This window comes from Vidua chalybeata, chromosome 6, assembly GCF_026979565.1.
Source record: "Vidua chalybeata isolate OUT-0048 chromosome 6, bVidCha1 merged haplotype, whole genome shotgun sequence".
Classification (NCBI taxonomy): domain Eukaryota; kingdom Metazoa; phylum Chordata; class Aves; order Passeriformes; family Viduidae; genus Vidua; species Vidua chalybeata.
This window is the reverse complement of record NC_071535.1, coordinates 33520891-33544270: the sequence shown is the minus strand read 5'-3', so window position 1 is coordinate 33544270 and position 23380 is coordinate 33520891. Positions and strand designations below refer to the sequence as shown.

Genomic DNA, 23380 nt, shown 5'->3' with positions numbered 1-23380 from the left:
GAAGTCAGTTCAAGAATCTGTTATCCCATTGCCCTGTATGCCCTCACTTTCCTTTCCATATGCAGTTCATCTAACCTGGCCTGAGTTTCTTTCCTAACATGAGGGAAGTGACCCACATGACCCATTGTATGATTTCTGAAGTATTGAGCAACAGGCAGCAGTAAGGCAGCACCAGAGCCCTGCTGCAGCTGATTTTAGACAAAAATCAGTTGAACCCTGTGGCCAGTGCGTAGTTTGGTGCAAGGTGCCAAATACTTCAAGGGTTGAATTTGCATACCTAAAATTGCAATGAGGACATTTTTGCCTTGGGCAAAACAGGGATAGGGGCTCATGCCCAACTAGGGCAATCTAGTGATTTGTCTACCACTCTTTCAAACAGACATTAATTAGAAAAAATCAGATAAATAAAGACTCAGATCCAATGGTTTGGCCTGCTGAAGATACCTTAATAATTTTCGCAGAAGTCCCCTGCACAAAATGATTTAGAAATTGTTTCCTACCTGCAGCCTCTTTCTTCTTTGAACTCCAGCTGACATCATCCCAATGGCACGAAACTTTAGGGGTCTGACATACAAGAGAGGATCTTTACATGACAACATCTTGTGGGTTTACCTGGAACACTGCATGTGATTCCCAGCACTACACACAGTAAGTGTGTTTACTGTTTACACACAGTAAACATTCTTACTACACAGAGACCCCTGTGTGTCCATTCATTCAGACACATCATCTGTGCCCACACTGGGGCTCTCACCAACCCATATGTGTTTGCTTGTGGTTTCTCATCATGTGTGCTTTCACTGAAAGAGTAAAGTGAGGACGAATGGGCCTTTCCATTTCTAGGAAGGCACTGAACAATCATGTTGTATATGAATCTGGAAAAAGGAAGTGCTGCCATTTGGAGGAGAATTTAGGTGCTGAGAAGAGAATAACCTCTTCATGCTGGCACTATTTAATTTATCTACTTACTGGATATAGCCCCATTAGACCACTTGCAGCATGGCCAAGGTTAGGCTATATAAGGCCTAATTGCACTCCGTTATGACACTTGGTAGAAAAATCCTTCACACTTTTAGACTTGTTTTTTCAGGCTTATATTATATATATTATATGTCCTTACGTTACCTTGGGACCTCTCAAGGTCTTTTGCAGAGTTCAGTCCCTTTGGTAAAACATTAGAAGAGCTTTCTCATACCCTATGGGATTAGACTCCAGAAGTGGTCAATCTGGTCTTCCATGAAGCACTCCTTTGTGCTGCAGGGGTTGGCAGAAGACTTGTCAGAGATCATAATAGTTTCAGTGGATCACACAGAACCAGTGTGCATGAGAGGACAGCACAAAAGCTGCCATCAGGTAGGACCCATATGCTGTAACAAAGGGAAATGGGGCAAGTCTCAAGCTCAAGGCATTTCCAGAAGGAGGTGAGGCGATGCCTGCTGGTGACATTACTTTTGATACAGGAGATCTTAAAATTACTTATTTTAAAAGTGTCATTTTTGATATTTTATAGCCAGCAGGTTCTTTTGGCACTGAGGAGCCTCATTGTTGCACTTCAGATGTTATTAAAATTTGCCACTAGAGTTCTAGGGAGAGTCCTTGGACTATTGGCTTCATAGTTGGAGTTTGGAGCCAAAATACTTACTGTAACCTGAGATTTAAAGGTTTTGCATGTTATTAAGAAAGCAAGCTGCAGCCTGCCCTCTTCCCCATCCTTTCTTCAGGGTGGCTAAAGTATTGCAAATACAACACATGTGTACTGCATTTTAGCTGACTTCACAAAAACGAATCTACAATAGTGTAATTTTTATGTCAGCAACACATGTGAAAAGAATGTATGAAGTCCATGAAAGTATGTAAAGACTCATGCTAGTTCTGTGTTTAATGATAGTGAGATATGAGGCTGCCATATCACACTGAGGTGTGTAAAGTTCTGGCTCTCTGAACCAGCCTTTAAGAAGAAGGCTGGAAAGCATTTGCCTCCTCTGTGCCATTTGTGTTGTCAGGAATGTGCTAAAACCAAATCCCTGTATACTGGTAGTGACGACTGGAGTAGGCCCAGTCTCCACATGAGTAAGATGAAGACATTCTGCTTGTAGTGGTCCCTAATAATGTGGAAGTCTGTTATGGATGGCTTGGATTCTTCTCAGGGATATAATTGGGAAGAGCCAGCTGATACCTACATGTGAACTTCCCTGTACATTAAAACATTGGGAATTCTTTCGATTTTCCTTAAATTTGAATTTTCTGGGGGGAAAAAGAATAAAAGGTCCTGATATAATTTTATTTTTAATGAGTAAGTGCAGTGTTTCAAGAAGTATTTTTTCCTGTAAGACTAACTCTCAGGTAGAGAGTTCTTCGGCTTAGAATATCTTTTCTTGAAATCAGTGCTTTTCCTCTGCCCTTACCATCCTCTTTTGCAACCCCAGAAAATGAAGGCTGGTATATTCCTGAAGACCGCTCCAAAATACACATCCAGCAATTGCCAACTTCTGCCTCAGCTGCATTAATGGACCTCCTTAAATCACCAGTGCAATGCAGTAGGTGCTTATGAGAACGATATTCAGCCATGGTCTGTGCTCCAGATACCAGGTTGGTTGTGAAGCAGGCAAGATTCCAAAGCTGGGATGGCTTTCCTGTTATCACTTTCCATGCCAGCTGTCTCAAGGAGTTGTCATAAGAGGTGCTAACCAGTTGCCTGAGAACAGCATTCTCACCTCCTTCCCCTTACCAAGCTCTGGACATTGCTCCCAGGGAGGAAAATGCTATTAGAGTATTAGGTCATCTCATCTCAGTGCTTCCTGTTTTCTTGACTGTTTCTCCTGTAGCTTGCTGTGCTGATTCTCAGGTCCCAGTGCACTGGGGTTATGGCTGTGTACAAAATAAAGGCGGAGAAATGAGTGGCTGCATCACAAAAACGTATGACTGGACATTTTGTTTTGCAAGGCTGGTGAGACAATATGAATCATACTGTTCCTCCCACACAGAAATCCCCTTCTGCTATAGTTATGCCTTGCATACCTAATAGCTTAGTAACTGGCATAAAGAAACTTCTCTGCAAAGCTGGGGAAAACTGTATCTCCCGAGCCAAATGCCACCCTCCTCAGCTTTGGTCTAATACTGACATCTCAGATAATGACACTGTGATAATCATTATGAGAAGTGCCAGTGGAAAATGACTGGATGCAAAAAGCGCAATTACCTCTCCCTTAGGTAGCCAAGAATAACTGGAATGTCCTTTAATATTTTGGTTATTCCACATGCTTACATGTGAACCTTGCTGGGAGAATGGCAGCAGCATAACAAAAGCAGAAGAGATTGTGGGATTATTCAAACCCCCCTGCTGCTCCTTATGGGCTTGTTTGATCAGAGGGGCTCAGCACAGCTCCACTGTGGCTCATACCTGACATTCACATTTATCTTTGCAGGTGAGTGAAGGCTTTCTGAAGCAGCCCAGGTGCTGGGAGGCTCAGAGTCCTCATGTCTCCCCGAGTGGGTTCAAGGCATGCAAAACGAGCACCATTTTGTTTATTGCCTGGTGGAGGCTTTCCAGAGTCCACATGCCATTGGTCACATGTGGAACCCTGCCATGGGTCATCACTTTGGGCAAATGCCTGGCAGGGAACAGGAAGTGGAACTGAGGAGAAGTCAGTGGTATCAGATCGGTGAGCAGCCAGGAGCTGCCAGCCACTTTGTCCATGCACGTGTTGCAGTACGCAACACAAGTTTCAGGTGCTCATCAGCAGTGCAATATGAGATAAAGAAGGAAATTCTGGCAGCATATGGGAGAGATTTAGGCTGTGAGGAGGTGGGAAGACTGTCTCAGGAAGATGTCTAGAATGCAAGCTACTACAATGGGAAACTGCTACCCTTTCTCTTGTGTGTCTGGGAATACAGGGGCTGTGAGTCCTGTAGTTCAAGTTTACAAGTTTAAAACACTGAATTCAATGCATTTTCATAGGGCAAGTCTTGCCCAGCAACTTCCAGGATGGTTTCACTGGGTCCAAAGCACTCATGAAGAACAGGAGGAGTATTTCCATCAGCTCCTTTGGCAGGTAAAGCAGCGAGGTTGGTGTGGCCACAGCCTCAGGTACTGAACATGCTGGTGCCGCATGGGGACGGGTGGGAAGTGTGGCTGGTGGGGATGCTGGACACATCTGTCCAGACTCTGTGAATTTTCTTTCCCTGGCACTGGCTCTGTTCTGCCATTGCCATGCTGGCTCACTGTCCCTGAACCGCAGGCCCCGCTGCCAGCCCACCCCATCCTGCTCTGAGAGCACTCGCCAAGCGCCCACCTCCCTGGTGCCCACCGCTCCCAGCACGCGCGCCAGCTGTGCCATTTGTTTTAGAGGCCCACAGCAATTCCCTCCGCCCTCACGCCCTCTGTTTACAGTATCACAGCCACTTCCAGCCTGCGATAGCGCAGTGGCCGCCAGGTGACCCTGGCTTAGTGTAAATATTTTGCTTTCACTGGAAGGAAATGTGACATACATTTGGGGTGGAAGTTATCCAGAGGCTGTGGCCTCGGGAGCTGAACTGCTGGGAAGCCCCTGCCACAGTGCTGTCAAGGTACCAGCACTATCAAACACATTAAGACACAGGGACTGTGCACCAGCAAAGGGCCAGATTTGCTTCTCAGTGACACAGCAAGGACATCTGGGGGTCAGTGAGGAGTGAGGGTGCCCATGCTGCCCAGGCACAGCACAGTAAGGAACAGCATGGCTGTCTGCCCTGGCACACCTCCCTCTGGGCAGCTGAGCCCTGGTACGAAAGAAGGTCATGGCAGAGACAGATGAGCAGAGGCACTTCCCAAACATCCATGTGAGTTTGGAGCAAAGACACCATTAAAAAAAAATCACTACACAATGATTTGTGCTTCTTAAACCATGTGGCCATGTAAGCAGACATGGGTGATGTGGCAGGCCCCAGTCTCCTGCTAATGGGCTTTGTCCTGCACTGAGGACATCTGGTTTAAGGCCTGGATGGGTTTTAAAAGCTGCCTCCAGCTGAGCGGTGTTTGCTGTTGATGACACTTGCGGTCGCCTGCCTCAGCCTGACTGACTAGATATGCTTAAAAAGGAATAGTAATACAATGCTTAAAGGCATATTGTAACAATTAGCTAGTGTCACATTTTACATCTGATAAATATTAATTAATGGTATTTCAAAGTACAAAAGGTGCTGGGAATTCATGCATTGACTGGAGAGAAATAGATCTCCCATATATAACCATGAGCTTGCTGAATTTGACTTGGCATAGCTGGTTACCCTGGAGTGGTGTCTGCTTTTTTGGCATCCTTCCCTGTCATACCAAGGTGCCGACTTCCCACAGGACAGCCCAGCAGCCTCCCCAGGGAATCAAAGAGCCAGATTATCCAGAATGGGCAAGCTGTGCCAAGTCAAGGGTTTGTTTTTGGTAAATATCCAGAAATTAAGGCTCTAACTTGTTGAGGTTTTAGGCCTTGCCTAGGCCCCGTCCTTATCAACTGCTGTGAGCTTAATTACCAACCTTTGTTTCTCCAGACAGTCAAATGTGTTATGGAGAAAATGCATGTGTGTTCGATTCACTTGTGAAAAAGGCTTGACAGTGGATAATTTAAAATCAAATTACAGTCTGCTGTTGAAACAAACCCAGAAAGTTCCATTTCACAGGACAATGCTCCTCATGCACTAAAATAAAAGCTGATACAACTGTGTGGTAATGCTCAGCCAGTTCATGAAACAGCAGGGAGGTTAACTGACTTTTTAGGAAGATCCCCAGTGAATATTAAACAGACCCTGACATTCCTAGCACCGCTGCCTGAGATCAGCACTTCACTATGTGCAGAGACATTTAAAGAACTCTTGCAGCAACCACTGACACCATCACACTGAATCCTGCCTGGGAGACCTTAGAAATGAGTCATGGAGGGGAATTATCCTGTTCCTTAGAACACACTGCCAGTGTGCTTAGCTGAACAGGAAGGAAATGAAATAAAAATTTTCAGAATTGGAAATTTTCATTGCATCATTTCATAATTAGAAATGAACAAATACATATACGCACACATTTATGTATGTATGCATACAACTCCATATACATACAGGCCAAAGAAAGCACTAGGAAGCTGTTGCAACCAAAGCATGTGCCACACAATCCTAAGTAGGACGTTCTGTTCATAATAGAACATAATGTAGCTCATGGAAGCTCAAGGATGAAGCAATAAAAGTTGTGTACTAGCCAGTTCAAGGTTACACAAAAACATTAAGCTCCCACATGTTTAGAAGACACTGAAATGTGATACATGAACAGAAAAAGAAGTAATATCTTTAAATCTTATAAAAGTATACCTGTTTTACTCTGTAGAGATCTATGGGATCCTCCATTCTGAGGAAGAAAAAAGTTCTTCTTTTTCCCAGCTGGAAGAAGGGATTCATTTTAGGTTGAAGCAATTTGCATGTGATATTCCTTATGTGGTAAATTAAGCGTAGGCTGGCAAGTCTATGGGCCGCTCACCATCTCTATTTAACATTCAGAGCTGTGCTGTGGCACTGAGCCTGTGGGACATCATGGGGCCTCCTTAGTGCGGGTCAGGCTGCTCTTAGATCTCTGTATTCAGACTTAGAACTGAAAATCATGCCAAAGCTCTTGCCTCAGGACTTCAGTTGACCTGCTAGCTCTTTGAAATCACCACCAGCAGCAGGTTAGCCACCACCAGCGCCCTGCAAGGTACTTCTGTGTTTGTGTGAAGCAGGAGAGTTATGGAGAGGGATTTTTGGCTGCCACAGCCTTCGGGTGTGCTGTGCTATGTAGTGCACATGCTGTGAGCTGCTGCTTCTCCTGAGAGCAGCCAGAACGAAGGGGTCCTGGCATCACAAGGCTGAGAGATGGTCCGTGCAAGGCCAGCAAGGTGCCAGTCCATGAACTCACTGCCACTACGGATATGAAATGCTGGGAAAGGGCAAAGGAGCTCCCAGCCATTTCAGGCAGGCTCAGTTCCCTGCCTGGACCATGACAGACCAGTCTCCCATCACAGACTCTGTTTAACAACAGATTAACTGAATTCTTTTGAGCTTTTCTTGTGCTGAAAGGACATTGCCCAAAGCAGCTGAAAAGACAGCCCACGTATCCAATACTAGCAGCTCTTTTTGATCCGCTTTTTCTTTGACATTGCCTGGGGCACCCTCCCCCCACAGCCCTGCAATGTAAATTCACTTTTTAATGCTGTTGGGTTGGATTTGTCAGGAGTGCAAAGTGCCAGCCACCAAAAGGTCCAGTCAGAAGAATTGTAATCTAAAAGACCAGCTGGCAGAGAAGTGATTTAACCTGACAAAAAAAAGGTGTTGAGACTAGTTTGATTATTTTGGGGGTGGAGGGTGAGGGCAGGTGGTAGTGTTGGCACAAAGAAAGAGCTCTGGACCCAGTAGAAACAGCTCATTCAGCCAAGCACTGAAATTGGTGCCAGCTCTAGATAAACTCTGCTGCTCCTCTTGCAGTTTTTATCCAGACTTGTCCCAGTCAGCACCAGGAACTGCCAACGGGTGCATCTCATCAATAAAAACAAGCTAGAAGAGACTTGTGATGTGTTTCCTGTGTGTTTGCCTTGAATCAGGATGTATCTTGCACCCAGAGCCCCACTTAGCTGCGCCAGTTCCAAGAGCTGGCTTGGTATTTACACCATCCTGTATGGGAGCTGGGGCAGCCATCAGCCTGAGCAGCAGGAGGAAACCTCTCCCTTGTTCACAAGTGCTCACTTCTGGGGTTTTGACCCATTACAGATGGTGCAGTGGGGTGTGTGGGGTATGTGGTGTGCTGCGAATTGCAGCTCTGGATGCAGCTTTATCGGTCGCAACCATCACTATGTAAACACCTGTGATGAAGCACATGGTTCACTTTCCAAGCACAAAGCTGTCCCATAGAGAGATGTATATTTCAAGAAGAGGAGAAAAAGAGACATGTGGCATTTGTTTCTGAGCTAGAAAACATGAAAATTATGCTCAACAAGAAAACGTAGCTGACAGGTAGCTGGGAGGGCTCTGTCCTTTCAATCTCTGTGTCTATCAACAGAAGATGTGCTTGAAAATTGCACTCATCATTTTCTTTTGCAGAGTAATAGGCAAATAGGTTTTAGCCTGTCGCCTGCAGGGAAATGGTTTTGTAATGGAAGGAGCACTCTGAACTAAATCAACAAACAAGAGAATGGCTGTGTTTGTTTTTCCATGTACTGGAGGTGAGGGCTCAACCATGCTGGGGTTTCTTTCACCTCCTCTCGACACAGGGCAGGGGACAGGCAGAGACACAAGAAGAGCTGCACATCTACGTGGAGGGAGCACTGCAACAACAAAACTTTTGGTCTCTGCCTTCCCCCCACATGTGCCGTGCCCTTCCTGTCAGTGGAGTGGGAGATGTGGGTCTCTTGGCATGCCTGATGCTCTCCCTCTGGCTGTATTTTCATGAATGTTTTAAGCCAGCACTTGTCACTGACATGGGAGTTGCCTGAGTGCCTCTCTGCCCCTGGCTTCTTGCTTCCTCCCCTCAGCTCTTGTGCAATCATAGTTAAGTGCATCGGTGAGTGCAGCTGGACCACAACCAACCAAGGACTACAAAAAGGATGCATTTTTTTAAATCCAGTGGTTCCCCACTCCAGTTCACTCTCTTGCACTGTGAGTGAACCTCTTTTGGCAGTGATGATGACTTATTGGGAGAGACATTCATGGCCCTCTGGCCTGGGGCAAGGGATGACCTAGGTGGGGAGGGCCCTGCTGGCCCCAGGGCATTCCTGCCTGCCCGTGTGGGTGGCAGGAGAAAGCAGCAAGTAAACGGAATTAATCAGCCAGAAGCTTCGATACTGGTGGAAGTATCTAGCTCACATACATACATATACGTACAGAAATGCACTTTACTACAGCCAATTTCACATGAGGCAGGTGTTTTTGCTTATTGATTATGAATCCAGAACCACCAGTGTAGTTTTTTTCATCCTACATATGCTTTGTTGGTATGGAGGATGTGTGCCCAGCACAGGCTCAGGCTAAGTATTAAGTTGGGAAAAGAGAATTACCTAGCCAGACAGAGGCGTTTTTGCCTCCTTTAAGCTGCATTCCAAAGACAGACAATTATTTGGAAGTATCTTGTGTGCTTAATCAATGCACAGGAAGCATTTGTAAAGGCAAGGGCAGCAGTGAGTGTATGCTTTAATCCTGTCTCAGACACAGCATTCCCCTTATTCATTTATTCCCTGCATTTGAACTGTTAGCTCAAAGGCAGGCCTACAGCTGGAATGAATAGCTTAAGATAGCCTTCTCCATGTCTAGGCCACTGGATGCCCATATGGGCTTATGTTTTTAATGTATACTCCCCATTGTCCCTCTTTTCTCCTAGCAGAAGGAGAGAGGTATTTCTGTGTGCTTCGGTGTGTCTTGTGTGTGCCAGGCCAGGCAGCCCTGTGCCTGTACAAGTGCTTGTAAGCACACGCAGATATAGCTGTGCCCATACAGACCCAGATGTGCCCAGACAGACCCACATTACTGGTCACGTTTACATCTGTCTATATGCATGCCTATTCTGCCCTGCAATCAACATATACAGAAGTCTGTTGAAACAAGCCAATTTTTTTCCTCTCCTGAATTGCCAAATGCTGGAAGCCGCAGGCTAGCTATTGTGGTTACCCTGATTCCCAGGTTTCTCCTGCAGTTGGCAAGTAAGCGGCACTGTGAGTTTCCTAACAACTGGGATGAAGTTTTGTGTAAATCACCTTCTAGGCGTTAGACTTTTCCCAGCAAAAGAGGGGGGTGGGTGTTTGGAGGAGGGAGAATTGCTCTCTTTGATGTGGGGATTAGTTCACATGTCAGCATTATCCCCCTTTTTTTAATATGCTGTGATTTATAGAAGGGCGGCTATGAGAGATAGCCAAGGGGACACCCCACGTGGGACTGACAGACACCACCTCCCAGAAAATACCTACAACTAAAGCAGCTGGCATCAACAGAAAGACTCCAACTGCAAAAAAATGAAAGCATTGTAAAAAAGCCCCGTTTTGCCTAACAAATGCTTTTTAAAAATTAGGATGTGCTTTACTGCTTATTGAGCAGAAACTGGTTTTCCCAGCAGCAGAGGGGGAATCTTTTTGCACATCCACAATAAGGAGATTATAAATGCTCTTTTTTTTTCCTTAAAAAAAAAAAGTTTGTTTTGTATTTTCCCCTTAGAGCACACATCACTAGTGAGAATAAGCATGGTTTCAAAAATGATTATGCTCGCTTGAGACATATTTAGCAATGGGACTGCTCCAGTCAGATTTTCCACATTCTCCTGCATGTATATTTTATCAGTGCTTTAGAAAAACTTCACTTTTTGGTCAAAAGTTATATGGTTGTTCCAATCCAATCTTATGTCTATTAGTGTTGAAGGAAACTTTCCTGATGTTTTTCATGGGAACGGGATAAGGCTCTGACTTATTAGGCTAGAAGCCATATTCAGAGTAGCTTTGCTTAGCATATCTGAATTATTTGGGCTTATTGCTTTGTGGAGTGTATGGCTGAGAGGCTGGCAAAGGAGACAGTGATAGATACTGTAAGAGATTTAACTAACTTTTATACGTTTGTATCAGTATTTTCTCAAATTCTGTTTATTTTGACCCTTTTCAGTTCCTACTTTTTTATATTTCCAGCTGTCTTTGAATGAAACTTTGAGACATTCTAGTAAAGCAAACTTTTATTTGGTAATTAAAAACACAGTTTAATTTCCAGACAGATCAGCTCTTTGAGCTGATTCCCTGTGTGGCTGCTCTTGTGTTGAAGGCAGTGGGGGAGACAAGGCTGCAGCAGCCCAGACTTTAGAGTGAGCTGCTGTAAAACTCTATCCTAGACATGCAGTTTTATCATGTTTTTACCACAGAGATACCAGGGTCTTCCTTGGGTGTTTCTTCAAGTCCTCTCCCACCCAGCCACCCAAAGCCCTGCAATCACCCTTGATGCTGCTTTGCTTGTGCTCCTTCCAGCACAGCAGAGGCAGCTCAGCAACTGCCTGGGCACCTCACCTTGAGGGACAGACAAAAGCCAAACCACTTCTTTGCTGCAATGTTTCCAATGGTCTCCTGCAATTCCCCCCGCTATTCTTTTAAGCATAAAGAGGTTATTGTGTCACCCCCAGCAACCCATGGCTGCCACTGACAACCAAAGTGTGACGCACGACGGGACGTGCCCCACACAAGCAGGCTTTGTGCCCGGAGCGGTGCAGTAAAGTGGCCACGTTCAAGTGTGGCCTCGCAGTGTGACTTCTCCCACTCCAGCCGGGGCTGCTCCATGTGCTCTGACCCAAATGCTAATCGAACTACTTAAACCCGCAGTGAAAGCACAGACAAAAGCTCCTCTGGCACCTTCCCAAGCGCAGCGCCCTGGCCCAGGGCTCCTGTGAAGGTATGCTGCAGCACGCTCACAGACCTGCCTGGCTCTGCAGAGCAGCGTGGAGAGAGGGGCACCTTGGCTCTCAGGTGACTGTGCATGCCCCACCTCGGCTTGCTACTCCTCTTTTGAGCCACTGTGAAGTGACTGCAATCACAATCCTTCTCAGAAACAGAAGTTTCAGTCTCAGTGCACAGAATAACGTGTTATGTTCACAGGCACCCTCTCTTCATGAACAGGCAACAGCAGAGCACTTCATAGTGATGCTTCCTTTCACCCCAGCCCGATGTGGGGTCGGGGATGGTGTGTGGAGAGAGAAGGGTGACTTGGTGGACTGGAAATGATAACTGTTTCCACAGCCTGGGAAACACACTGCATATGTTTCTGGCAAACCAGGGTATTTAAGAGACATGGCACATGCTGCGCTACTTATTCTTCTTCACAAATGGCCCACTGGAGCCAAAAATCAAAACCATTTCCTGCTTATTTGTTCAAATTGTCAAAATATTTGACGGAATGAATGTCAAGCAGTATCCTGAAGACAATATTTCATAGAAGGAAAGACAATTTGGAGATCACTGTGTTCCCCCATTTCACTGCACTTTCCAGAAATGGAAAATCCCCCTTGCTGGTCTCCTGGCTGTTGTGTGGCAGGGTGGACAATGCCAGCTGACTACAGCCACACACATCACTGACTTATCCTTTTTTCTACATATGTTACTATTTGGGTGCTCAGACCTGTCTCCATTGTCCCTGGTAGCTTGAATCTCTCCCCAAGAGTTAAATAAGTTTTTCCTTTAAATAAAGAGACAGCACCAGCTGATTAAACCCCAGTACTTATGCATGTATTTTGTTTATGCTTTTGAGTGAGAAAAGTAATTCCTATATTATTCAGGTGTGCTCTCATCTGGGAGAAGCAAGATTTCTCATCTCCTGTTTGGATTGAGTCGGGAATACACAAGTTAAGCAAAGTTTGTTAAATGGCATATATACTAAGAAGTTAAACAAACCTTTTCAGCAGCTATGTTTGAGTGTAACTGAGACTAGAACTCAGATTTTATGCTTTTAATGGCTTACAGTTAAGAGTGAAACAATGTAATATAATATAAAGAAATAATCAAACAGCCAGTCAGCCAAGCAGGACAGGCTTAGACTTTTGAATACACTACACTTTTGAAAATTTGTAGTGGAGAATTTGAAAAACACTGTTTGGGGTCTTTTTTTGTTTGTTTTAAAAAGTTATGTTGATGCTGATAGAGCTTAAATCAGAACAATATGAACAGACTACAGCTTAAAAATTTACCTGGTCCTTTCATTTAAACCCACAAAAATGTAAGTAGAAGCCGGAGTTCATAACAAGCTTCCCCTTAAAAAAAACAAAAACAAAAAAAAAACCCCCAAAAAACCCCAAAAAAACCCACCAAACAAACAAACAAAACAAAACAAAACAAAAGAACAAAAAACCCCAAAAAAACTGAAATCAAATACTCAGTTTGATTATCCAGCTGTTTGGCTCAAAGCTGCAACTTGCGTGTCTTTCTGTGGTCTGAATGAAACCCAGTGGAACATTAGGCCCTGACTGCTAGATACAGCTCCCATGCTTCCAAAAGCTGAGCATGAATCATACACCACCATGTGTGAAATCCTACATGAAAACATCAGGTGGAGGAAAAAAACTCTTCCTGCAGGAGATACCTGCCCTCCCTCACTTTCACTTAACACTGATAGCAGGAAACTACTGTGCCTGCTGACACATCAGAAACAGCCCTTGAATATTTCTGCCTGTCATCCAGATTTATTAAAAGATCACTTCCATTTGAGAGTCTCCAAAAGCATGTGTTTTTTCTGATATGTCATATATGAGGGTGATGCAAAAGTAAATATGTTACCACTTTCACAAGCTGTGTGATGAACTAAATACCTGCATCATCTGGAACTTGGTAATGGAAGGGCTGTATTTTCTTTTTGACTCCCTAGTAACAGACATATTGTCAATGTCCAGCGAAGGCTAAAATTCTACTGGACCATAGCTGTGTACCTTGTGTGCGCTATGTGATTTCCATACCAGCTGAAGCAATTAACCATTAGTGCAGCAGTTGGGATAAAGCAAGTGAGGCAACTGCAGCTTCAGGTCTAAATGGCAGCCTTCAGACATTCACCTGGTTCCACTGCTTGTATTTACAGCTCGGGAGAGAGCTCAAAGACTCTGGAAATGCTGCAGCTAAATAGCCACCTTCTTAGCACCCTGCTCAGTGCAAAGCTTCCCTGGCACCTGATTAGGAAAACACTGCAGGGGATTCACAGGAACAGGGGCTGGGGTCAGGAGAAAGCATTAAACCTTCGCATGTCACTTTTCATGTGACTGGGCTGGCGGGCCAGTGACTGTGGTCTCCATTGGCAGGCAGTGGCTTGTGGAGACCTGGGAATTATTATATAGGATTGGGAGAGAATTCCAGCAATGCACACAGAGCCCGGGGGGAGGATGAAAGGCAAACGCCACGCAATGAATGAATTCAGAAATATGCATGCAATTTCTGAATGAGTTCTTTCCCTTCACTGAACCTGCACATCAGTTTCTGCAGCCACCAGTGAAAGCTCATGTCCCACGGTTGAGAAGATCCGTACCAACCCCCTCGGCTCTGCCAGCCCATGCGCTGCTCCCCAGCACCTGCCGCTGCATGGGCGCAGGCCACCTTTGCTGTCAGCAGCAGGAAGAGCACAGTGTTGGTGTGCCACAAACGAGGGTCTTTGCCAAGACACCAGTGAGCCCCTAAATGCAGCTGCCCTCAGGAGGAAAGCGGGGTGTGGCTCTTCTGAATGCGGCAGCTCCCACTGGTGGTGGCTATGCTGTGGGGCCGTGGTGAAACCCATAGCTGAGGGCAAGGGGAGAAAAATTCAGTGTTGCTGCTTCATCAGTCTGAACCAAGCAGTGCCAGGGCAGCCCACTGGCTGCGGGCAGAGCTCAGCTGGTGCCACCTCCATTGTCACCATGGTGGTTGGGGGCCCACGTGTCTTGCGGCTGGCCTTCCCAGGTGGCTGCAGTCAGATGGGGTGTGCAGGCATGGGCTTTGAAAGCACACTTAGGAACAGTAACTTGCTGCTTCCCCAGTGTATAATTTTGGAAAGATGGGAGGAGAGCCATCTAGAAATGGTGTCCCTGCAGCTCCTCACTTGGCATAGTAGAACCATCTTTTATTATCCTTTGGGGCTACAGCTGAAAACAAAAAATGCTTTCATTTCACTTTGGCAGCAGCTTTGGTTGTGTGTGCTCTGGCTGCTTCCTTAATTACAGTGGTTGTTGACAACTTCTGATAGAGACCCTCTCTTTGAGCAGTCCCCCCAATCCCCCACTCTTTTTGCACTCTGAACACATAACAAACTGGGACAACGTTCTGTAAAAATAAGCTCACTGTAACTCAGCGATTCCCATGCCACAGTTATGCTCTCTTCTGTCCTCACAGTTTGGGCTGCTGCTGTTTATTTCCTCTTTCTGGCTATAAGACGTTTTATTTATTAGTGCTGGATTTCCTGTTGCCTGCAGCTGCCCGTTCTTTACTCTCCCCAGTGCATTTTGCTACGAGAGGCTGTCTGTAGGTTTGTTGTCCCACTGACTGAGATACTCTCATCAAGTTTGGTCGGTGGTTGTATTAAACAACACTTGACAAAGAGGGGGCTTCCATGGCAGCCTGGGCATACAAACCATACCCCCCTCAAATAAACCAAAGGCTGGCATGGTAAGCTCTCAGAGGCAGAGGAGGGGTCCTTCTTTTATGACTTACTGATGCAGAGATTATGCTTTTTCAGATGGCAGGAACAATTCTTGTTTTGCTTGCACACACTGCACCACACAGGGGAAGTCAGCTCTTTGACTGGACACATCTGCAGGTCTGACTGACAAGGGGTTAGAGATTTGCAATTTTTTATATTTCTGACTGTGGCCCTCATCATAGTAGAAACATCATGCAGACTTTACACACGTGAGGTTCATTAATGACTTCCCTGATCTTTTATGGACATTCAACATCCTTGTAGTAAACAGAAAAATTGCTTATACTGAAAGTGAGATCATGAAATGGAAAAAAATGTTTTGTTGCTTTGAACACAACTTCCCTGCTGGAAGGAAGAAGGTGGCAAAAGCTCTTTACGCTCTGTGTATTACCAGCAAGGCCAGTTGGAAAAGCTCACTCATCAACACTGGGGAAAAATGCTTCATCTAAATTCTCTGTTGTCCAATAGCTAGGTGGTATTATCTCTAATGGCAGAGAATAAGCTTGAAGCAGCACCTAATGGTAATATTCTCTCTCTTGTGTTTTGTGTGTAAGGTGCTGCCCTAATTTTATCATCTTCTCTTTCTGTTTGGAAGGGATTTTATCTGAAAACTGAATAATGAGAGTTAGGGGTGAAGTGAACCCCAAGGCATGGAGGTGTGTTTTACAGTGGTGCAGCCATGGTCCTATCAGGATGTGATCTTTTCAGCTGTTGTTCATGGTGGGCAGTTGCTGGCAGAGAAGGTCTGCAGGTGCAGCACCATTTAGACACTTCTTCCTTTGTGTCAGATGTTCGAGAGCTGCCCGTGACCATTAAATAGGGAACAGTCCTCTGACATCTTCCAGGTAAAATGGAAATGGGAGATCCTGAGCATTTGAATTATGAAAGATCCCAGTGTGTTACCTGCAAGCCAGTTTTTTAACCCCAGTGTCCTGGCCAAATTCCAGCTCTGCTAATTACATCCTGCCTATGTGAAAATTCCCCTGCATTTGTACACTGCTTTCTTCCTCGCTTGTTTTCAGCAGCTGTGTGTAGTTGCCAGGTGCGGCGAAGCGCTTGCCATGTTCCACCTCAGGCCTGGCTGCCTTTCAGCAGGGAATGAAATGAGCACTGTGCACAGCATTTGCACTGAGTCTGGATCCTCTGCAGGGAAGAGTGCTAGAAAAGCAGTCTACCCAAGGACCAGTGCTGGAGCCTTGTCACAAAAGGCAACAGCATAAAGAGGCCAAAGGTTCTAGCACTGGGATACATCGTAAGGTCACAGGAAAGACAGGAGGACTGATTTTCCTCCCAGTGTCTCTCATCTACAAGGGCTGGAACAGCTGGTACATACTGATCTGGTTTTGGTAGCTGACTGACTTCAGGTTTGTTTGCACAGTGCGAGAAGCTCTCGGTCCTGCTTACACTGGTCACTGTCAATATACATCTAGCTTTGCATGTCTGGTTACCTATCCGTGTGAGTGACGGAAGCTAAGGGGAAAATAATTTAAGAGCTTTTAATCTATAGATTTGTTTCCTTGTCTTCCACTTCATCTCGTGCACATTGCTTTTTGCTTGGCCCTGTTGGGAACAACCTTCTTCAACTAACCATTAATCCCTCTGGTAAAAATCTCACTCATTCCATGGAGAAGAACTAGCTGACAGATTATCCCTCTCTTCTGAAGAGGTGAAAGAGATGGCTGCAGCTGTAGTTGCAGGATGCTAATAATAAGAAGCAGTAAGTGCAGGTCACATTCAGAAGGATAATGAAATTACATCTATTCAATACAGGAGTGACTTATTGGCTCATCTGTCCAATTTTCTTGTCAGCCAAGCTTTCTTGTTAATGATGGCATTTTTACCACTGTTCTGCCTGAATATTATATGGAAGTACATACAAACATGTTTGAGGTTGCTTCCAACAGAACATCAACTCCACTGGTAGCAATGGAGGCAAAACATGCCCAAGGCAGATAAAGCAGTGACTTGATTTTTTTTTTCCCACCTCACATCCCTCTTTGATCTTTTCAACATCTTAATTCCATGGGACAGCAGTTGTAAGCAAGGGGGAAAACCCAAGGTTGTTTCAAGGTGCGATACCAGCATGTTTTCACTATATCCTAGGAAGGGAAATACAGCAAGACTTGGAAAGGGAGGGAATGTGTGTTGTTTTTGGTGTAAGACAGAAAGCTGGGACTCAAAGACCCAAGTTCTGTTACCATGCTGCCCCTGTGACCTCGGCAAAGCACAACTATTTTAGTCTCATCAGCCCTGTCTTTAAACTGTACTTGCTTCATGGGATGAGAAGAAGGGGATTAAGCTTTAATTCACTAATGTTTGTAAAACATTTAAAAACTTGATGGATATTTCCCAGGTAGTGCAGAGAGCACTGAAAAGCTTATCTCCCTCTCCAACTGCAAATGGCTCTGCAATATGACAGAAAAGAGTGAAAACTGCTTGCATTCTGGTGTTTATAATAATGAAACCCTCTAACTTCCCCTCTCAATCCTTCCATGGTTTTTTTTTTTTTTTTTTTTTAAATGGGAGAGACAGCAATGAGAAATTTTAGTCTAAACAGAGTGCAGTTGCTCCCTGGAGACTTGAATGCATCTCAGTGGAATTTTCCCTGCCTTCAGTCTATTGTACTTGTTAAAGGTCCTGGAACCAGGCATGTGACTGTAAGAGCAAAAAACACTTCTCTGTCTGAGTGCTCTACCAAATATTTACAAGATACTCAGATAAAATGGCTACAAGCAAGTTCAGCAGGGTTTGAGAGGCTGGTAGTGCAGCACTGTCAAGAAGAAAATCTAAATCTTAGCTAAAACAAAATTAAAATTACATGTTACAAAGGTCTCCTCAAAGCACAAAACTGGTAACACTGAAGCTGGAAAATTGCTCTTCCCCAGGGTGAAATGTATTACTTTTAGAAGTAGCTTATTGAAATGCAGTAGCTTCCTTGTTGTGATGGAAACTTCCTTGTTAAAGGAGAGCCCAAAGCTGTGTGAGCAGGCGTGCAAGCCGATAGCTGCAGAGATGGTCTCTCCATGCCATCCTATCTGGTGGGTGGGAGTGATGCAACATCAGCTTCCACATCTGTGGCACTGCTAGCCTTAATAGTGTGCAGTACTTTTTAGTAGGGGCCACGTGCTCCCAGGAGCTCTGTCATAAGCCCCAGACTGGCCAGCAAACAGCAGATGGCAACCTGCCTGCCTGGCTGCCTGAGGTGGCCTCACTGCAGCTCATTTCCTTGCCTGGTCACCTACAGCCACTTCAGACCTCTCATGTTTCTGTACAGGCTACTCTGCTTCTCAAGACGGTGCTCAGGGAGGCTTTCCCTGTGGCAGCAGAGGACAGAACCAGCCTCTCAGGCCAATGGTGACTGCAGCAGCAGCTGGCACTAACTGAACCCATGGCTTTTACCCATGGCTTTCCTGTAGGCTTGAGAGTCAGGAACAGATCCTGATCACAGCACAGCTGGTGATGCTTTTAGCAGCCTTGAGCAAGTCATACATTCTCTAAGTCTGTAAGGTGAGTAAACAGTTCTGTGGTTTGCAGTCATGCTGTGAATACTTCAAAAGTGCTTTGAAGACAGAGAAAGCTGAGCAGCTGTAATACACATTTATCTTCCCACCGTTTAGATTGCTACCTATTCTCCTAACATTCTGAACAGTCAGAGTCCAGCTATTTGTAACTCTTACATCATCTCTGATGATTTCCAAGTGAGTTACAGGAGTAAGTACTTACTGTATTATTGCTTGGTAATCAAGCCACTGACTGGGCTTATCATTCTCTTGAAAAAAAGAAGTGAACATTTCACTGTGTTTTGGGCTGTGGACACTACTGTGCTTGGCCATTGGCTCCTCCAAATTGATGAGGTAGTGAGGTGAATTAGGAAGGCACATGTGGCCTACACTTCTTCAGTACCATGTATGTTGTTCAGAGGCTTTTATTATCAAGTCACTTAAATTAAGCTAAGCAAAAGACAGGTTTTTCAGAAGTTCAGAGTTATGTATGGCCCCACATATACAAAGAACAGCACTTGGTTTTAAAGTTAGTCTTTGAAGAGACGAAATAAGAAGAATGCTCACTCTGCTTCACCAGATTTTTGAAAACCAATGTCATCATTCATTCAAGTCTTTGGGGAGTTTTCATTTGTCCTTTCTATGGATTTGATGTATTTTTTTCAAGTCTCACCAATAGCGCTGGGTAAAGCAGCATCATGTAAAGTATCTTTCAAGGCAGTGTTCCTCACTCGTATGGGCTGCAGGGCAGGATTGGTTCCTTCCCAAACTAAATTAGTTTGATCCTTTCGGTCTGAAACACACAATAAAGACAAGACACCTCAATCACAATATTTCTGAATGAGATTGCAAAGTTGCCATTTCCTCCAGCAAACAACCACTTAGTTGCAAACACCCATTTAGTACAAAAAACAAATCAAGGCAATAAGATCACTATAAACCAATGTTACAGATTTGCTGAAAATGGATTGACATGCATGTAATGATCCTCTTTATTCTGCATGTCTGGTTGTCCTTCTAGTTACCAGTATCCAAACTCTCCTTCTCATTCTGGCTGGCAAACTTTCTAATGTGTTCTAAAGCCAAACTTTAGACTAGTCGAGGCCTCTTTACCATTCTTTGCCAGAGCTCTCCAAAGGCCAGCATGTATTTGCTGAGAATACTGTACTTGCTGGGGTACTTTGCACCACCCTAATTTTCCAATAGAACTGATTTTTGGTAGCCAGTGCCTATGAACAGAGAATGGGATGTGCAAGAAGATGGACATTTTCTAATACAGCTCATGTTTGACAGTTCAAATACATTTTCTAGAGTTTAACAGAGCACTGCTTATAGCAATATATTTTCTAACTAATAGCAAATTGCCTTGGATTCAGAGAGAATATTATGGCTCCACTTTATATGCTTTTTAATACCTAGGCTGAGATCACATCCTGCTCCCAACCAGTATAAGCTGCTCCTCTTCTAGTCTTAGAGCTCTATCAATGCCAGGCTGTAAAGGACTTTGGGATGAAGCTCTCTATGTAAATAAAGGATATTATATTACTATGATTAGATACTTTATGTAGAAAACAGACTGTTGTTTGTGAGAGGAAATATTTAAAACCAAAATGAAAGCCTTCCTGAACAACCTGCAAGGTGATGAACACAAACTGAAGAAACACACACAGTTACCAGGACCAAAATATCCAAGGTACTAAGCATCAGTCAGATCACGTCATGTCCTCAGATTTGCTGCTATTAACTGTGTTGCAAGGCATCTCAGGCCTATTCAAATATGTATTTTTTTTCCAGGCTCTGTAGCTGACCCACTGAGACAAACTCCATCATAGCACAGAGAGCCCTCAGGTGCCTGAAGGACTCTGCAGAATAGCCAGCTCATACCTGGGCTGATTCGTACTGTGCTGCGCCAAAGCTTTAAAGAAAGTCAATAAACCTGAAAGGAGGAAAGTAAAAGGCAGGATATTTCACAGTAACAAGCCATGATTGACAGAGGTGATGTTGTAGAAGAAACACAAGGCTCTGAAAACACAGGTTGTCAAATTAAGCTGTGTCTCAGTTTTCCTCTTCCTCTTTAGCCCTGTTTGTTAACTATATGAAAAAGCAACTACACTAGAAAAGAGTTGGTCATATAGCTGTCCTGGGGTTAACCATACTGACAATGATGATAACGCTCATTTCCCATATTCCTCAAGGGAAATATGCTACACTGACAAAAGCACCTCTAAGACTGTTTAAAACAGCTTTGGTATTTATTGCAAGGCACCTACAGCATTACTCAACCGTACTTCATGTTAATATACAGCTGGCTTGACAACCCAAAAAATGTACAGGAAGTCCTTCTGAGAATTTACTGGGAGAGAATAAGTGAAGTTGTCTACACTCCATCTAGCTTTGGGAGAGGGCTGACAGGAAATGTATCTGAGAACTTATTTCAATAAAAAGATAGGAAAGAGTAAGCAAGCAATTCTTTCCAAAGAAACAGCTCATAGTGAGCCTCTGAGAAGTCTAAATTCTCATCCTATTAAAACAATCAAACAAACAAATAAACAAATCCCCAAACCCCACTCTCTAAGCAAGGGAACAGAAAATACCACCTGTCTTCAAGAAGAATCCAGGCATTTCCACAGTCATGATATACTAGGCTTATGAACATTGTCATTCTTGGTATATATAAAATATATAAAATATAAAATAAATATAGTTTTGTAGTGTCAGATTAGCCAACTACATTTTTGAGCTTTAGATAGCCCAGTAAATGTGCACTTTCAATATGCTGTCTCTTTTTGCTTACTTGTTTGTTTCTGTTAAACCATGATGTTTAAAACAAATCACAGGAATCTTGAAGTCTGTTTCACACCATTGCTTTTTGAGCGGCATCACTCAGGAATTGCAGGCCAGATGAGTCTCAGTTTTTTTAAAGTGGATGACCATATTTTTGACTACAAGAATACCATAGCTTTTTTTCTAGTTTTCAGTAAGGTCCATTTTCTACCAAACAGGCTTTGTAGAGGAAGATATGTATGATACCACCCATCCATAATCACAAATTATAAAACATAACACAGGGGTTTTTCCACATTGTTTTTCTGGAATAACTGCTGGTTACTAGCAGGTACTGAACAGTTCCCATTGATTTTGTATGAAATAGCAATACCCAGTTGTATCTGCACCTGAAGCAGGCCTATGTGCTACATAAAACTGCTTAGATTTCTACACAGGCTCTGATTTGTTCTTTTGTTATCTTCTCCAAGTGATTCAACTTGGAGAACTGGCCTGATTGTATCATTATAAGCAAGTACATGTAACTCACAGGGCAAAAAGCCATTACAAAGTTATTTGTATGGAATGTATGCAAATCAGCTTCAGTTTGAGGTAGCTTGGGACAAGTCTGGGGGGATTTCCCTGCTTTATGTAATCATTGTTGCTTCTTAGCTTCCTCTATTCACATAACCAGGAGAAATAGGCTTGACACTGCTTGGTAGTTTCTCAAACTCAATTTGAAAGCAAACATTATGTGCTCAGTGACCTACAGCAGTCTTGTGGCTTTCAGTAAATCCACAGATGCTGGTGCAATGACATCTGGAATTAAGGAGGCCTGAAGGAGCAGTAGGAGAATAACATTACAGACTTCATTTGCTGGCACACTTTGACAATAGTCAGCAGCCAGGAGGATCTGTGTGCTATTCCTCAGCTCTAACTCTGGCCTACCCAGAGCCCTGATTTCTCAATTCTCAATCCACACAGAGTGATGCACCTCATATGTGGTGAGCACTGTCACCAGAGCGTGGGGCAGTTACGAGGTTCCTGCACACCAGACTGCAAGCACACAGAACTGGCTGCCCTCACCTCCACGTGGGGAGGTGAGGAAGAACACTCATCTTACCATCTGCTCAGGTGTCTCCAGTCCCACCAAAAATATTCACTGAAATGACGGGCTGGACAGGTAGAAGCTTTAAGGCAAGTAAGAGAAACCCTCTATCTCTTAGCAGCCCACAGAGAGCTCTGTGCTGTTCAGGCCACACTGCTTCTGACAGCCAGGTGAGCCTGCTCAGGGCTTGGCTGAGTATCGCTCCCTACCCAGTGTATCGTGCCGTACACATTGTGGTGTTATGATTCCAAACTGGAAGATTTATAATTCAGCAACTATTCAGATTCTGAGAAACACACTTACTGAAAACCACTAAGCTAAGGGAAATACGACAGGTAAAGTAAGCATGGTGGCACTGAGGAGGAAGGAAATCTCCCTGCAGTGTGCTGATAAGAGTGTGCTTGATATATACAGTGTTCAATCTGCACAATCTGCAACTGGGAAAACACAGGCTAGCTGAAGGAAATTCAGCTTGGGGGCCCTAGGGACTGAATTAGTCTGTTAAAATGCTTTGTTGGTTTTACTTGTCACTACTTAATTAGGATGCTTGACCAACACACTGGAAAGATAGTAACTGTTAAATATTCAACAAGCTGATCTTTCAGTTACAATATTGCAATTCTGAATAAAGTTCATGGAAATCCAACAAAGCCAAAGGGAACTAGACTGGGACAAAAAAATAAAAAAGTAAGGAAAAAGTAGGGCAGTACTGTGGAGACCTGCTTAAAAATCCAAGTCTTGCTATGGGCTCATTGAATGATCTCAGACAAGTTGTTTCCTGCCCTGTGCTTCAATTTTTCCTATCTGTAAAAAGAGTACAACAATGTTGATCTTCCTTGTAAATCACTGAGATGAATGGCTA

The 23380-nt window shown here is 44.2% G+C and overlaps 1 protein-coding gene across 8 annotated transcripts in view; it reads right to left on the bottom strand.

Moving 5' to 3' along the window:
* Positions 1-2271: 2271 nt before the first annotated feature.
* Positions 2272-23380, bottom strand: part of RAD51B (RAD51 paralog B) — a 379084-nt gene continuing 357975 nt past the window's right edge. For 3 of the 8 annotated variants that reach the window (XR_008431377.1, XR_008431371.1, XR_008431372.1), the window contains one exon: positions 19353-19440. Coding sequence is in view for 3 of the 8 variants with exons in the window: in XM_053945062.1 (XP_053801037.1) it covers positions 19310-19440 (131 nt within the window). In the remaining 5 variants the exon portion in view is untranslated. Of the gene's footprint in view, positions 2869-19054; positions 19441-23380 lie in introns of those variants that run through there. The other 5 variants (XM_053945063.1, XM_053945062.1, XM_053945065.1 and 2 more) reach the window with 5 other exon arrangements.